At 59.1% G+C, this 15,233-nt stretch overlaps 1 protein-coding gene across 2 annotated transcripts in view; it reads left to right on the plus strand.

Annotated features, from left to right (window-relative positions):
* CELSR1 (cadherin EGF LAG seven-pass G-type receptor 1) overlaps nucleotides 1-15,233 on the plus strand; it is a 142,219-nt gene that overhangs the window by 48,507 nt on the left and 78,479 nt on the right. For both annotated transcript variants that reach the window (XM_043440781.1, XM_043440780.1), the window contains exon 2: nucleotides 3,852-4,490. In XM_043440781.1, coding sequence (XP_043296716.1) covers nucleotides 3,852-4,490 — 639 coding nt within the window. The remainder of the gene's footprint in view (nucleotides 1-3,851; nucleotides 4,491-15,233) is intronic.

A 15,233-nucleotide genomic window follows, 5' to 3' on the forward strand; every position in this document is an offset into this window, starting at 1 on the left:
GATTGAAGGCGGGAGGAGAAGGGGACGACAGAGGATGAGAGGGCTGGATGGCATCACCGACTCGATGGACACGAGTTTGAGCAAGCTCCGGGAGTTGGTGATGGACAGGGAAGCCTGGCGTGGTGCAGTCCACGGGGTCGCAAAGAGCTGGACACGACTTAGCACCTGAACAACAGGAAGCTGGGTTCTAGGTATACAGGCCCTCTCTGCACTGTCCTCGCAATTTTTCTGTAAACGAAAGCTACTCTATAATAAAAGTTTTACTTAAAATTTATTTTTTTATTTATTTTTTTTAAAGTTTTACTTAAAATTTAAAAACAAATTAAAAACTTTTTTGATTTAAAAACAAATTCAGCAACCCAGACAGAATCACTGTCAGCACTGAAGTTTTTGCTCTCCATGCTAGTGGCTCCCTGGACTTGCGTGTAAACATGTGTTGTGTGAGGAGTGCCTTACCTTCCCCCCTAACTTCATGTTGTCTGGGTCTGCCGTGACGCCGGTGGAAGGGTTTGTCACCGCGTGGGTTTCACTGAGCTGAGCCGCACAGTGAGGACAGCCATCCTGTTATTTCATGGCTCCCTTATTGATGGGCAGTCAGGTTTGTGCTCCTGGAGACTCAGAAATCCAACCCCGATGATGTAAGCTCAGAGCAAATTCATTGTCTTGAGGACCTGGTTGTCCAGGACGGCCCATGGTCTTGAAATAAATTAATGGTAAGATTAACAGTAAGGTGCATATTTTACTTTCCAGCACATTTGATGTGAGTTAATATTCGGTGTTGTTTTCTGGTCGTAACCTGGCTCTTTGTTCCTGGACGTCCCTCTGTGCTCTGACCTCCTGGGCTCCCTGTGGGAGGGTCCGAGCCCTGGACCCCCGGGAGGAAGAGGGTGGGATAGCCTAGATGGCTGCCCAGACGGCCTGAGCTTTTGAGCTTAAAACCAGCATGACCCTAGAATCTTGGACCAGAACACATCTGTGTGGTGGTTTAAGATTAAAAGGATGTTTCATAACAAAGTGTTACTGGGAAACAATATCCTATGTCTCATATTAGTACAATGGGCCTTTGCAAAAAAAAGAGAGAGAGAGAGAGAGAAAAGAAACACCCACAGAAAAGTAGCTTGGATGGAAAAATGAAGTCTCTGATGCTGTTTGTGCCGATGTCAATCTTGGGGTTAGAGAGGTGCCGCTGGAAAAGGGCTCCTTCCCTTCCCCCTCCCTGCCCCCTCCCCCCTCCCCCCGAATGTTTATCCAGCAGCCTCTGAGTGCCGGGGACTGCTGTAGAAGTGACAGGTGCAGCAGAAACAAGACCTGCAAGTTCTTGGTCCTCTCGACTTCACTGGGGGGAAAGATGGACGTGAGCAAATAAAATCCGGCTGCGGCCGCTCCTGTGCGGGAATAGAAGTGGGGGTGTGGCAGAGCGTGAGTGGGGGGACGTGGGAGGCCCCTCTGATGGGGGTCATGCCGCTGAGTCCTGGGTGGCCCAGCGGGCAGCCACCAGCGGCAAGGATGCCGTGTTCCAGGCAGAAGATGCAGCATGCGAGGGCCCTGGGGCGGGGGGGCGTCTCTAAGACAAGGGAGGGTGGCAAGCATGGGCCACGTAGGACCATAAGATGGGGTACGTGGAGGCTTCCCTGGTGGTCCCGTGGCTAAGACTCCATTCTTCCGATGCAGGGGGCCTGGGTTCGATCCCTGGTCAGGAACTAGATCCTGGACGCCACTGCTAAAAGGTCCCGAATGCTACAATGAAGACTCGGTGCCCTCCGCCCTCAGTCTGAGAGCCGCAGGCAGGGTCCTGGCGTCCACCGTCTGCTCTCTGTGCTCCCAGGAAGCCGGGGACAGAGCCGAGCCCCCACCTCGCCCACCTATGGGTTTTACACCAGCCCTGCGGGGTGGCCGCCCTCCCTACGCTGAGGTCTATGTGCCATGTCCTCTTTCAAATTCGGCCCTTCCAGAGAGTTCCCTGGTGGTCCAGTGGTTAGGACTCCATGCTTCCGCTGCCGACAGCCTGGGTTCAATCCCCGGTCAGGGAACTAAGATCCCAAAAGCAGAGCTGCATGGCCAAAAAGGGAAAAAAAAGTCAGCCTTTTCAGGTTATCATGAGGACCAGATGGAGCCGTCATCTGGTTAGTGCCTGACCTACTAGGCGATGGGTATTATTACTGGGGGGAAGCCGGGGGCCCCCTCCACCAAGCCTGAGTTCTCAGGCGTGAGACTTGGCTTCCCAGGGTCTCAGTTTTTCTCACCTGTCAAGTGGGGTAATGCCAGGTTCTCTTAGAATCTCTGGGAATCTCAGGTTTGCACCCAAACGTGTTGTGACTTCTGCAGCGGTTGCGTTTCTCCGCTGTCTGGACAGGTTTCGTGACTCAGGGTTCCCCAAAACCGGCTTCTGGCTCCTGGATGTCTGAGGAAATCCGTCCCAGATGCAGAAGTTCCCATACGTTGCCCGCCCGTCTGTCCTGCTGAGAGCTCCCCGCAAGTTGTGTGTGGTGGCGACTGTGCCGGGTCCAGAGGGACAAGGTGGCCTCCAGGGCTTGTGGCCTGACCGCGTCCTCTTGGGGGTCCTGAGGCTTCCTGGACTCAGGCCGGAAGGTGGTCCCTGGCCCCTGATTGTCTGGGGGCACAGCCCAGCTCCAGCTCTGGGAGGGTGGGGTCTGCTGGAGGCTCAGAGCTTGCCCAGGTGCCCAGGGAACCGGGGTGGGGCCGCTCACGGAGGGCACAGGCTGCACCCACATTGCAGGACATCCGTTTGGGCTGCTGGGACACAGAGCCGAGCTGAGTCACAGGGATGAGAACTTGGCCAGGTGTCTCTCGGGCCCTGGAGCACGTGGTGTGGGGGGTGGACTGGAGCAGATGAAGGTCCCTGAGCATTGCGGCTGCACCTCAGGGCCGCCCTGGAGGTGACGGAGCCGCCCTGTGGCCAGCGTGGCCAGAGCACGTCCCTGGGGCGGCTGCTGGACAGCCCGTCTGGTTCTGGGCTCAGAACCTGTGGTGTTGCTCAGCCTGGTGACCCGAACACTCCGCCGTTTCTGGCCGCCATGTCTGAGAACCTTCTCTCATGAGCTGGTCACTTGTGTTGGCTGAGAGGCCGTGTTCTCCTGTGTGTCTTCCTAAAGCAACACGTGGTGAGCTTCTCCTGGATGCTGGGCTTCCCCGGTGGCGCCCATGGAAAAGAACTCGCCTGCCACTGCAGGAGACGTAAGAGACGCGGGTTCATTCCCTGGGTCGAGAAGATCCCCTGGAGCGGGGCATGGCAACCCGCTCCAGTATTCTTGCCTGGAGAATCCCATGGACGGAGGAGCCTGGCGAGCTGCAGTCCACGGGGTCACAAAGAGTCAGACTCAGCTGAAGCGACTGAGCATGCACGGGTGTTTAGATGAGCAGGACACAGCTAGGAGGAGAGTAGCCGTCAGCATAGCAGAGGTCAAGGCGGGGACCGTGCTGGACTCTGTGGGCTCTGAGCCGGGCTGCGGGTGGGTGGGCAGCTGGAGCAGGTGCAGAGGAGGGAGAACAGGGTCTCAGCGTCACCCCCGCCCCCGTGTCTGGAGGAAAGCGTGTGAGGTTGGAGTCTCAGGCAGTGAGGACTGGGTTGTGTGCTGAGCGTTGAGATGCCCCGATGAGCTGGGGGCGGGGGGCGGGTTCCACCGGGGGCTTCTGAGCTTGATGGGCGTGATGGGAGCGGTGCTTTCAGAAGCTAAGTGTGGGGGGAAGGAAGCGGGCCCTGGGGTGCGGGGTCAAGGTTGTGGTCACGAGTGGGGAGGGGCCTGGGGCTCGGGGTGCTGTTCCCGCTGGTGCGGGGAGAGGGGACTTGGCAGGCGGGCTGCTGAATGACCCCCTTCCCTTGTGCTTCACAGACGGCATCCACAGCGTGGCGGCGCTCTGCACCCTGCGGGTCACGGTCATCACGGACGACATGCTGACCAACAGCATCACCGTGCGCCTGGAGGACATGTCGCAGGAGCGCTTCCTGTCCCCGCTGCTCTCGCGCTTCGTGGAGGGCGTGGCCGCCGTGCTGTCCACCACCAGGGACGCCGTCTTCGTCTTCAACATCCAGAACGACACGGACGTGAGCTCCAACATCCTGAACGTGACCTTCTCGGCCTTGCTGCCCGGCGGCGTCCGGGACAAGTTCTTCCCGTCGGAGGACCTGCAGGAGCAGATCTACCTGAACCGGACGCTGCTGACGGCCGTGTCCACGCAGCGCGTGCTGCCCTTCGACGACAACATCTGCCTGCGGGAGCCGTGCGAGAACTACATGAAGTGCGTGTCAGTGCTGAAGTTCGACAGCTCGGCGCCCTTCATCAGCTCGCCCACCGTGCTCTTCCGGCCCATCCACCCCGTCAACGGGCTGCGGTGCCGCTGCCCGCCCGGCTTCACCGGCGACTACTGTGAGACCGAGATTGACCTGTGCTACTCCAGCCCCTGCGGCGCCCACGGCCGCTGCCGCAGCCGCGAGGGCGGCTACACCTGCCAGTGTCAGGAGGACTTCACAGGTAGGCCCCCCACTTCTCCCCGGGAGGGCTCGGGGCGCGGCGAGGCCCCGGTCGCCTGCGCGTCACACCAGCCTTCCAGCTCACAGGTCAGCGTGCCCGGCGGTGTCCTCCGTCCACTCCCCTCCTCGGGGACGTGGTCAAAGGCTGGACCCTGGGCTCCCTGGGTGTTGGCTCTGCTTCCTGACCACAGCTCCGGGGTCTCCACTGACCCTCGTACCATTTAAGCCACCCTCTTAAGTGTCTGCCTGCGATGCGGGAGACATGGGTTCCATCCTTGGGTCGGAAAGATCCTCCCTGGAGAAGGAAATGGCGGCCCACTCCGGTACTCTTGCCTGGAAAATCCCATGGACGGAGGAGCCTGGTGGGCTACAGTCCATGGGGTTGCAAAGAGTCAGACACGGGTGAGTGACTTCACTTTCAGTTTTCACTTTCTTTGGAAGGACAGTAGGAGGAAGATTGTACAACCAGATCCCACTGAAAATCTACCTGGATGAAATGACATGTGCTTCATTTAAGTGGCTTCGATTTTTTTAAGATTTTTTTTGATGTGGAGCATTTTTAGTCTCTATTGAATTTGTTACAATGTTGCTTCTGTTTTATGTTTTGCTTTTTTTGGCCACATGGCACATAGGATCTTAGCTCCCCACCCCCCACCCCCCAGCCACACATCCCCTGCCTTGGAAGGCAGGGTCTTAACCACTGGACCACAAGGGAAGTCCCAAAGTGGCTTTGAATTTAAAGTAGTTCATTCCTGATTTCAAGTTTAACTGATTACAGTGAAACGGTGTAGGAACTTTCCTGGTGGTCCAGCGGGGAAGACTCAGAGCTCCCAGTGCTGGGAGCCGGGTTCCATCCCTGGTCAGGGAACTCGGTCCCATGTGCTGCAGTAAAGATACAAATAAATAAATACTTTAAGAAGTAAAACAGCGTAACTGGGATAGAAGTGGTGAGCCACTAATCGTTTGGGTCTGGAAAGATGATGTTGGTTTCTTCATGCCTCATTGTCGCTGTAGAAATTACTCATCTTCCCTGCCTCGAAGATACACTTCCCTTGAGACAAATTGATTTGTCAACAAAATCAGTCTTGCTAAAGGCAGCCGATGGTTGTTTTTAAAAACAAAAATCCCACCGAAAGCAATCCAGAAACACATGCTCTTGCTGTGGTCTCCAGCTGCCTGTCACATAGAGTCCAGTCGCCCATTCGACAAACACCTGTTCTGTGGCAGATGGTGACCGTCTGTCTTTCTGGGAAGTTCTCTGAGGTTAGGTGGGACCTGACTCGGCCCGGGGGAGGCTTTGAGAGTCTTCCGTGGACCGCGTCCTCGGTGGACGTGTTTGGTGTCAACAGTGGGGAAACCGTTTCTGCGCGCGAGGGACGCGGCACGCCTGATGGAGCTTAGGCCGGGCCTTACAGTGTTAGCAGGTATTCCCGGAGCAGGAAGAGAGTGAACCTGGGGTGGGGACACCGAGGGCGGTAGGCGGGCAGGCGGAGCTCTGCACCTGAAGAGGAGGAGCCGCTGCTGGAGGAGGGGGTGTTTGGCAGCCTGGGGAGCTGGCGTGCGCCCTGGCTTGCTGCATCTGAGCCCAGCCTGGTTATAATCCACTGGCACCTCTGCGGCAAGAAAGGCTTGATTGCCTGCCGTGGCTCCCCTCAGCTGTCTGTGTCTGTCTGTCCATCCGTCACATCTGGCTCTGCCCATCTCTTCCCCGTGGTCTCCCAGTTGTTAACCGTCAATTCCTGGCTGCCCTGGGATCTAGTGATGAGCAGGGAAGGTAAAGGACACCCCGGGGCCCGAGCCCACGCCTGAGTCGTCAGGGCTGTCGTGCCCAGGAGCCGTGCCACGCGGGTGGGGGCCCACCCCTTCCTCCCCCTCCCACTCCACAGCGTTGAGCTGGCATCTCGGCCTGTTTCAAAGTCCCGCCCAGTTGTGCCAGCCATGGTCAGCCCTCCACACAATGGGGACGCGTTCCCTGCCTTCCCACAGAACTGGGTGTCCCTGCCTCCCTCCCCACCACAAGGCCTGGATGGGGAGTGCGTCCACAATGACTCCTGCTTCCAGCGGAGAAGCCGTGGCCCTGGGCCCCTGGGGCAGAGCCTGGTGCCCTCCAGGGAGTCAGCAAGCGAGCAGTCACTCAACGAGCGGTAGTTGGGTGTCTGCTGTGTGCCTGGCCGGTGCAGGCATCAGACCTGCCCCCGCCCAATGGTGTGGCCACCCAAGGTTGCCATGCAATCGGCCATCTCCCTGGTGGAGACACAGGATGGTGGGGGCCATGTGGGGGACACCCCAAGCTCCCCCAGACTCTGGTGGCTTCATCTTGACGCTGGCCAGTGCAGGGGGTGGTCTGTCCTGGTTGAGCAGACCAGCATCGCTTTGTAACCACAGCCACAGACCTGGGCCCCAGAAATGCCAGGTGTGAGCTTGGGGCCACGTCTGGGCAGGGTAAGCAGAGGCGCTGGGGACCCGTGGACCCAGGATCCTCTCCACAGAGGCATCAGCTTGTTGGGTGGGAAGGACTTCCAGACTTCTCAGGTTCTGTTTTCATCACCAGAGTCATTTCTAGAGAAATTATGCCCGGGAGTGACCCCGTGTGTCATCGCCACTGAAAGGGCCTGATGGGCAGGGGCCTCATCTGAACGTCCTTGGTGCTGAGTTGCCGTGCGCATTTCCCGCCGAGATAGGGCTGAGTCAGACTGATTCCTCCTCCTCCGTCCCCCTTCCTCTCTTCCTTCCTTTCTCCCTTTGAAGCCCTGCTCTCTTGCTAAGAGGTAATTGAGCCCATTTATTCCTGGTGAAAGCCGCGCTGTCATCACCAGCGTTTTATTACTGGCTCCCAGGTAAGCCGAGCTCGGGCCTGGCGGGTGGGAAGCTGGAAGGGGCCCAAGGCCGCCAGAGGACCCTGGCTTCCTGTGTCGCCGGACGGGAGATGAGCTGGGTGAAGGAAGGTATCCGTTAATTTCAGGAAAAGCTCATGAATTTGATGCTGGAAAAATACCCCGACAGCTCCTCGGTGTTTCTTCCGTCCCTTTTGGCCTCAAGGAAGTTCCAAGGCCCCAGGAGCGAGGACTCCGTGTCCTTATAGGGAGAAGGCATCTCTCCTTCTCACAGCTCTGCGTGGGGGCCTGGCTGGGGTCTGCAGGGGCCCTGCTCTGGAGGGGACGGGGGCAGAGGACTGCAGGCTTCGAGGCTCAGCCTGGCGAGCTTGCACGCCGGTTTCCTTGGTCGCGGTCCCTGTCCGCTCCGGCCTGTGAAGAGCGTGGCTTTGACTTGGGTTTCGGTTAAACTCGCCACGCACGTGGCCCATCCCTCCCGCCTTCTCTCCTCCACACCTGCCGTGTCTCTGTCGTTGCTGCCCTCGGGGTCCAGCCGAGTGTTGCCTCTGCTCCGGGGAGGTTCCAAGACATTCCCAGCTTCCTGTGACTGTCGAGCTCCCTGGAAACTCCCTCTGTTTGCGTGTTGATTGATCTGCTCTCATTTAGGGCGTGAGGCACGTATTTCCACGACCCTCAGGGGGGCGGCGACCTGCAGATGGTTCTTGGTGGGCCCTTCAGTGTGGTGTCCCGTTCCAGATGGGTCTGCCCGGTTACCCTGACCCTCCCAGCAGCTCCATGGCCCTGGTCTATAAATGGAGAGCCCATGGTGCAAGTGTCTCATCTAGCGGTTCTCTGCGGGGAGATTCTGCCCCCAGGGGACACGTGACAACATCCCAGGACGGTGTGATTGTCCTAGGGGGTTGGGGTGCCCGTGGCTGGAGGCCAGGCGTGCTCCCAGCACACTCCGGGGCATGGGGCACCTCCCACAGAGAATGGTCCTCCCTGGAGTGTTCCTGGTGGCGGCGACGGGCCCTGCCCTAGACCCGGGTGAGGCTGAGGCAGGATTTGAAGCTGGTGCTGTGGCTTCTGAGCTCAGGCTCTCCACCCTCTGGACCCCTCGAGGGCAGGACGGCCGGGTTCACCTGTTTACCGAGTCCTTTTTCTTGCTTCATTGACATCACCACATCTGTTAAGAAGTGCCTTCTGCGTGCAGGGCGCTAAGGGTGAAGCCCGAAGGGTCGTGGAGCAGTGGCGGTGCGAGAATCACGCCGCGTCCCCCGGTTCTCAAGGTCAGTTCAGTTCAGTCTCTCAGTTGTGTCCGACTCTTTGCGACCCCATGGACTGCAGCACGCCAGGCCTCCCTGTCCATCACCAACTCCCGGAGCTCGCTCAAACTCATGTCCATTGACTCGGTGATGCCATCCAACCATCTCATCCTCTGTCGTCACCTTCTCCTCCCGCTTTCAGTCTTTCCCAGCATCAGGGCCTTTACTAATGAGTCAGCTCTTCATATCAGGTGGCCAAAGTATTGGAGTTTCAGCTTCAACATCAGTCCTTTCAATGAATATTCAGGACTGATCTCCTTTAGGATGGACTGGTTGGATCTCCTTGCAGTCCAAGGGCCTCTCAAGAGTCTCCTCCAGGACCACAGTTCAAAAGCATCAGGGGGAGGCAAACTCCTCCGACCCGGGAGGACTCGAGTCTGGGCTGGTCCAGGGCGAGCCTCGGGCTGTGATTCTGAGCCTGGGTCCTGTTGCCCCTCGGCGTGTCGTGTCCCTAATTAAACAGCCTAGTCGCTCCTCGCTGCCGTGGGGGAGACCGCGTCCACCCGGGCTCCGCTCCAGGAGGCCTGCCACAACCCTGTGAGGTGGGGACAGCCGTCACCCGGTTCAGGGACACCCAGTTCAGAGCTCGGTGGGGGGCGGGCGGACCTGGGGGTCTCTTTCCTGAGCACCGATACACCTCGCTTCTCATTTCAGCCTGTTCAGGGCTCACAGTGGGTGCCGCCGCCCAACCCCATGCTTCATGTTTAACCTGAAACCAAGCCTCCCGCCCCTGCCCCTGCCATCTGCTCTTCACGGGTGCCCGGGGTGGGGGCGGGTGCCCAGGTCACGTGACCACTTGTGCTGGGTCCCATCAGTGCGGAGCCTCAGCCTCCCCCAGAGCCTCGGAGGCTGACCTCAGCCCAGCACCCTGCCCCTTGCTCGCCTTCTAGAAGCAAGCCCGGCTCCTCTCACCAGGGCGCTGGCCCTCGAGTGTGCGTTCCCTCTGGTCTTCCTGAATGTCAGCACCGCCCCTCCCCTCTGCGTCCAGCATCAGTGTCCATCAGCACGGTGCAGGCGTACAGTAGGCGTGTAATAAATGCTCGTGCAGGACGGCGGGGTGAGGGGTTAACGAGCCGGGTCTTCCTCCCGGGCCTGAAAAGACGTCCTGGGAGTCCAGGACTCCATGGTGTGCTCAGAGCCACCTCTGCCGCCCCCCGGGCGGGGCTCTCCTTCCATCGGCTCCGTCCCTTCCGTCCTGCTGGTGGGTCCCCACCTGGCCGTGTGCCCGCCTGACCCCAGCCCAGCACTGCCTGGGAAGCCCTGCCCCTTCCTCTCTCACATGCATCCTCTCGGGATGGGCTGCAGCGGTGGTGACTTATGTCACGGCCGCATCGGCCGGGGTGGGGGGTGCATTCCTGAGCGGGCGGCAGCCTTGATGTCAGCTGGGAAGGAGGCTTTCCCGGGCCGCTCAGCCACCTGCGCGTCGGGGACGAGGGGACGGGCCTCTTTATCCCTGAGCCTCTGTGTTTAGACCCCGGGCCGCTCCTCTGGGTTCAGAGGGCTCAACGAATAGTCCTGCTCTCTGCATGAAGCCCAGGCTCTCCCTGGGCTCCCGATGTCCACGCTGCTGGACGCTGTGTCGTCAAGGGCGCGCCCCAGCGGGTGTATCCTGGATTGGGGATCAGAGGGTCAGGGGCCACTTAGGAGAGTCTCAGTGGTACTGGGTTTGAGCTTTGTGCTAACTACCCCGGGGTGGGACGTCGCAGTTGTCCTGTGGGGGGCCCTTCTGGGACTCCCCAGACTGTCCCTCAGGGTGACCTGCCCCGAGTTGGGGACCTGGACTGTCTCTCAGGGTGACCTCCCCTGGGCTGGGGACTTGGACTGTCCTCCAGGGTGACCTCCCCCAGGCTGGGGGCCTGGACTGTCCTCCCCAGGGCCAGGGTATCTTGTGTAGGTTCAAGGCCAGAGAAACTTTTAATATAAAAATTGAATCAACTTTTCTGTTCATGGGGAAAACATTGAAATCAATTCTGGCGCCTCTCTGATTCTGCTGTGAAAAGTGACCCTTACCTCATCTCTGAGTTTTCTCTTGACGTCTCTCACCACCATAATGGTATCTCCATGCTCCTGGGACACACTGACCCTGTGCCCTCCTATTAGACGGAAGAGGCTTCGTGATCTGAGCTGCGCTGTCCTCCTGCAGGCTGACGTTCACGGGACACAGAGAAATAAGTTTGCCGCACTTACTGCCATTTACCGGATTAAAGCTCCATTTGGAAGAGTTCGCCGTCAAGTCGAATTTAGTCCTTGAACCCGAGAGTTAATTATCATTCAAAATGAAAATCATTACCTGGCCTATAATTAAAATCTCAAATAAAGCAGAGACAGAATCCTTTCTTAGGAAGATGTGCTTTCCAAATACTCAGGATTACTGCAGTTTTCTCTCTTTGTAGCATCTACAGCTTCCTGGTTGGGGATAGCCAGCATTTCTCAAGTGTGTTATTGTAAAGCTGGGGAATTATTGCACTTCTGGGAGACTTTGTTTTCCATTAAAATCATATACGAGGCATTGCCGTGAGGATGAATTTGGCCAGAGTGCTTCTTTTCTCTTCCATGGAATTCTTTTCCCCAAAGCGCGGACTTTTGGCACACAACATTAGCGTCCCCCTCGCCGGTTGGGCTGTCCACGCACAGGCAGACGGTCTTTGGGGAGAAGGATGGTCCTCGGGGTCCTGTTAGCACCCCGGGCCTGCTGCCACAGGGCCACATTCTGGGTGGTTTAAAGTAACAGAAATGTATTCCTTCTGGGGAGGCTGGAAGTCCAAAATCAAGGAGTTGGTGGGGACTTGCTCCGGGGGACAGTCCTTCCTGCCGCTTCTTAGCTTCTGGTGGCCCAGGTGATCCTTGGCTTACTGCTCCATCTCTGTCTTCATATGGCCTCCCCCCACCCCACCCTGGGGGGCTCTGTCCCCATGTCCAGATTTCCCTCATCTTAAAAGGACACCAGTCATTGGACTGATGCTGAAGCTGAAGCTCCAATACTCTGGCCACCTGATGTGAAGAGCTGACTCATTGGAAAAGACCCTGCTGCTGGGAAAGATTGAAGGCAGGAAAGAAGGGGGCAGCAGAGGATGAGCGGGTTGGATGGCATCACCAACTCAATAGACATGAGTTTGAGCAAACTCTGGGAGTTGGTGATACGCAGGGAAGCCTGGCATGCTACGTACAGGGTCGCAGAGTCAGACATGACTGAGTGACTAAACTGAATTGAACTGAGTCATGAGACCAGGGCCTCCACCAATCCAGTATAATCTCACTTTAACTTGATCATCCCCTGGAGAAGGAAATGGCAACCCACTCCAGTATTCTAGCCTGGGAAATCCCATGGACAGAGGAGCCTGGTGGGCTACAGTTCCTGGGGTCACAAAGAGGCAGACATGACCGAGCAATTAAATAACAACTTGATTCCATCTACAAGAACCTATTTGAAGACTGATTCCCGAGGACCAGGGATTAGGACCGAAACATAAGATCTGGGCCTCAGGGCTTCTGGGGGTCGGTGTAATGGCCACTTCTTGTCAGCCCGCTTGTCCAGCAGCTGCTGGGCCAAAGGACCCTCAGACAGGCCTCTGTGGTCTACTTTCTTTTTAGACACCTGAACACAAGCGTTCCCCACGTCCATCCCGCCAGCATCTAGGTGGGTCGGTGAGCTGGGCACAGGGCCTGAGTTGTTGAGTAACAGAGGTTGGTACTGACGAGTCTGACCACAGTGAGCGAAGCGGGCTGAGGACGTGCCACGTGTGGGCGGGGCCTCCCTGGGCCGTCACGCCTGCTGTCCTGGGGGAGACGGGGCTCCTTGGCCGGGTCCTGCCAGGGTCTCCCCCGCATACGTGCAGGCTGGATCGGGTGTGCGTGCTTCTGTGGAAAGACATGGAGGGCGGGCTCCACAGGAGCAAGGGCTGGGCTTGCCTGTGCCCCTTCCTGCAGCTCGCGTCCTGCAGCCGCTGTGATAAAGTTCCACACACGAGGGGCTTAAGCCACGCGGATTTATTCTCAGAGCTCCTGGGGGCCCCGGGGAGCCCCCTCCGGGTCCGGCTTCTGGGTGCTGCCTGCTCTGCGTGGCTGGTGACGCTTCCTCCCCTCACCCCCACCTCTGCGTCTGTTGTCAATGCTTCCCCACTGACCCCCGACCCCCAGGACCCTGGTCATTACCTCGGGCCCCCGGGGATCCAGCTGGCCTCCTGGTGTTGAGTCTCAGGGTCCCCACCTAACCCACACCTGCCCAGTGCCTTTCGCGGGCTCCAGTGGGTAGGGTGGGACCCTCTGGGGCTCCGTGTTCTCCCACCCGCGCCTGGACCCCCTGGTGCTCATTCGGTGCTTGTGGGGGGACACGTACGCGAGGCCTTTGCTGTGGGCACTGACGTGGGGGGTGGGGGTCCCCCCTGTTTTCTCTGGAGGCACCACACGGACTGAGCACCGCCCACAAGAGTTGCTGGGAGTCCAATCTGAGCCCCTGACCCGAGAGCGGCCACCCCGGACGTCCCCATGGAGAGAGGTCTCTGCTCACACACCTGCCCATCGCCCACCCCCGAGCCCTTCCCCTGGTGTGGACAGACTGACGTCTCCCCGGGCCGGGGGCCTGCAGGGCTGGGGTGACGGGGTGACTTCTCTGCTGGGGTCGCCGGGCGCAGCTGAGCAGACCGTGTGTGTGAACCAGGGCGGCGCGGCTGTCCCGACTCCAATCGGCGACTGAAGAACGTAAGTTCTTGTCTCAGGACGTGGCTCTGTCCCCAGACACTGCCCCCCCTCCTCCCGGCATCACGCGGGAAGGGGAACCTGAGCCACCGGGGGCTCAGCCGCTGCTCTGCGCCGTGATTAAGGTTTCAGTGAGCATTCCGGCCGAGTCTGGACACGTCACTCTTCCAGAGTTGGCATGCTTTCCCCACAAACTGATAAGGTGCTGGGCGCTCCCCTTTCCGGCTTGGCCGCCCCAGCTGTGGGTTTACTTTCCACCGACAGGTTCTTTCCTGTGGGCAGCAGGGGCCCCCAGCCCGGCCTCCAGGCCTCTCCCATCACCCCCACGCAGCAGCCTGGGGCCAAGCCCTGCACCTCCGTCTCCCCCAGGGCGCGGGGTCTCTGCCACCCCTCCTGCACAAGCCCATCTTCTCTGCGAGACCTTTCCAGGCCCGCCCGTGCCCCCGCCCTCAGAGATGCCCACGTCATTAGAACTGAACTGCAGGCCTGAGTCTGAGATGCTGTCCTGGGGTTGGTCCTCAGGGCCTTGCAGGACAGATTCCCTGGCCACAGGCTGGCCATCCCTGGGGCTCCAAAGCGGGGACCTCTGGTCTCTGGAGAGAGGCCTGCAGAGGCTCAGGAGGGCATGGGGGAGCCCTGGGCAGCCCTACTGTCTGCCCACAGGGCAGCATGCGCCTGCCCCCCAGCAGGCCCCAGGGGACGCTGGCGGGGGCCAGTCTGCCCGGGGTGGGACCCTCCGCCCGACTCTGCCTCATCCTGGGCCCCCAGTCTCCTGAGCCACATCCCTGGCTGCGGAGGACCCTGCCTTTGCTGTCAGGGGCGAGGAAGCACCTTCGTGAGGAGGCAGGATGGGGATCTGTGTGCTCAGGCCCTGGAGGTCAGCTCAGTGGCCCCTCCCCTGGTCGCCAGGTGCACCTTGCCTTGGGCCCTGCATGTTCATTTGGCGCCTCCTGGGTCCTTAGTGGTGGGTCCATAGTGCCCACTGGGCACCATGAGAGCCTGGGAGACACGGGGCACTTTCTCTTCCGCGGGCCTGGGTCTGCTGAGGTTTCTGGAGATGCTGGAAGGTGTCGGGAGCGCTGCTTTCTCCTGGGACTGTGCCCAGGAGGAGACTTCTGCTGAGTCAGGCTGGCCTCCATGGTGTGTTTAGGATTCATAGTGGTTTCCTGTGGCAGCAGGAATTGAAGACCACAGACGGGGCGGCCCAACCCAGCAGGAATTCATCCTTTCACGGATCAGGAAGCCAGAATGCTGAGCTCGGGCTGTGGGCGGGGCCGCCTCCCTCTGCACGCGCTAGGGGCCTGGGGCGGGTCCTTTTGCCTCTTCCAGCCGTGGTGGGCTCGGGGCCCCCGGACTTGTGGCCACAGCGGCCTCTGCCCCATCCTCATGTGGTCTGCAAACTCCAGCTGCTCCTCTTTCATGATTGCAGAGGGCCCTTCCGGGTAACACGGAGGTCTCATCTCAAGATGCTTATTTTAATCACATCTTGCGCCACGTGACGTGATATTCACTCGTCTGCCGTGTGGGGTGATGTTCACAGGTGCCGGGGATCAGGACATGGACACATCTCTCAGGAGCCACTGTTTAGCTGACCTCAGAGTTGGCTATTTTCTGTCCCCCCCACCCTCCAGAGGACATCAGGGGGTAGGGAGACCACCCGCTTTCTGAACGGAGGGGTCCCCAAGTGTGGCTGCGAGCCAGGCCGGGCCGTCCCTGCACCAGGAGCTTTGGAAAGCACAGTGACTTTTCAGGTTCTCCGGGTTCCAGCCCCTGGGGTGTGTAGGTGACTCTTGACTCACAGCCAGGAGCTGTGGATGAGCTGGAATCAGTTTTCTTTGCTGCTGGAATGCATTTTTTAATTTATATTTAAAAAAATGGGTGTGCCGGGGTTCTGGGAATTTGCTTCAAAGA

The sequence above is a fragment of the Cervus canadensis genome, chromosome 21 (genome assembly GCF_019320065.1).
Source record: "Cervus canadensis isolate Bull #8, Minnesota chromosome 21, ASM1932006v1, whole genome shotgun sequence".
NCBI lineage: Eukaryota > Metazoa > Chordata > Mammalia > Artiodactyla > Cervidae > Cervus > Cervus canadensis.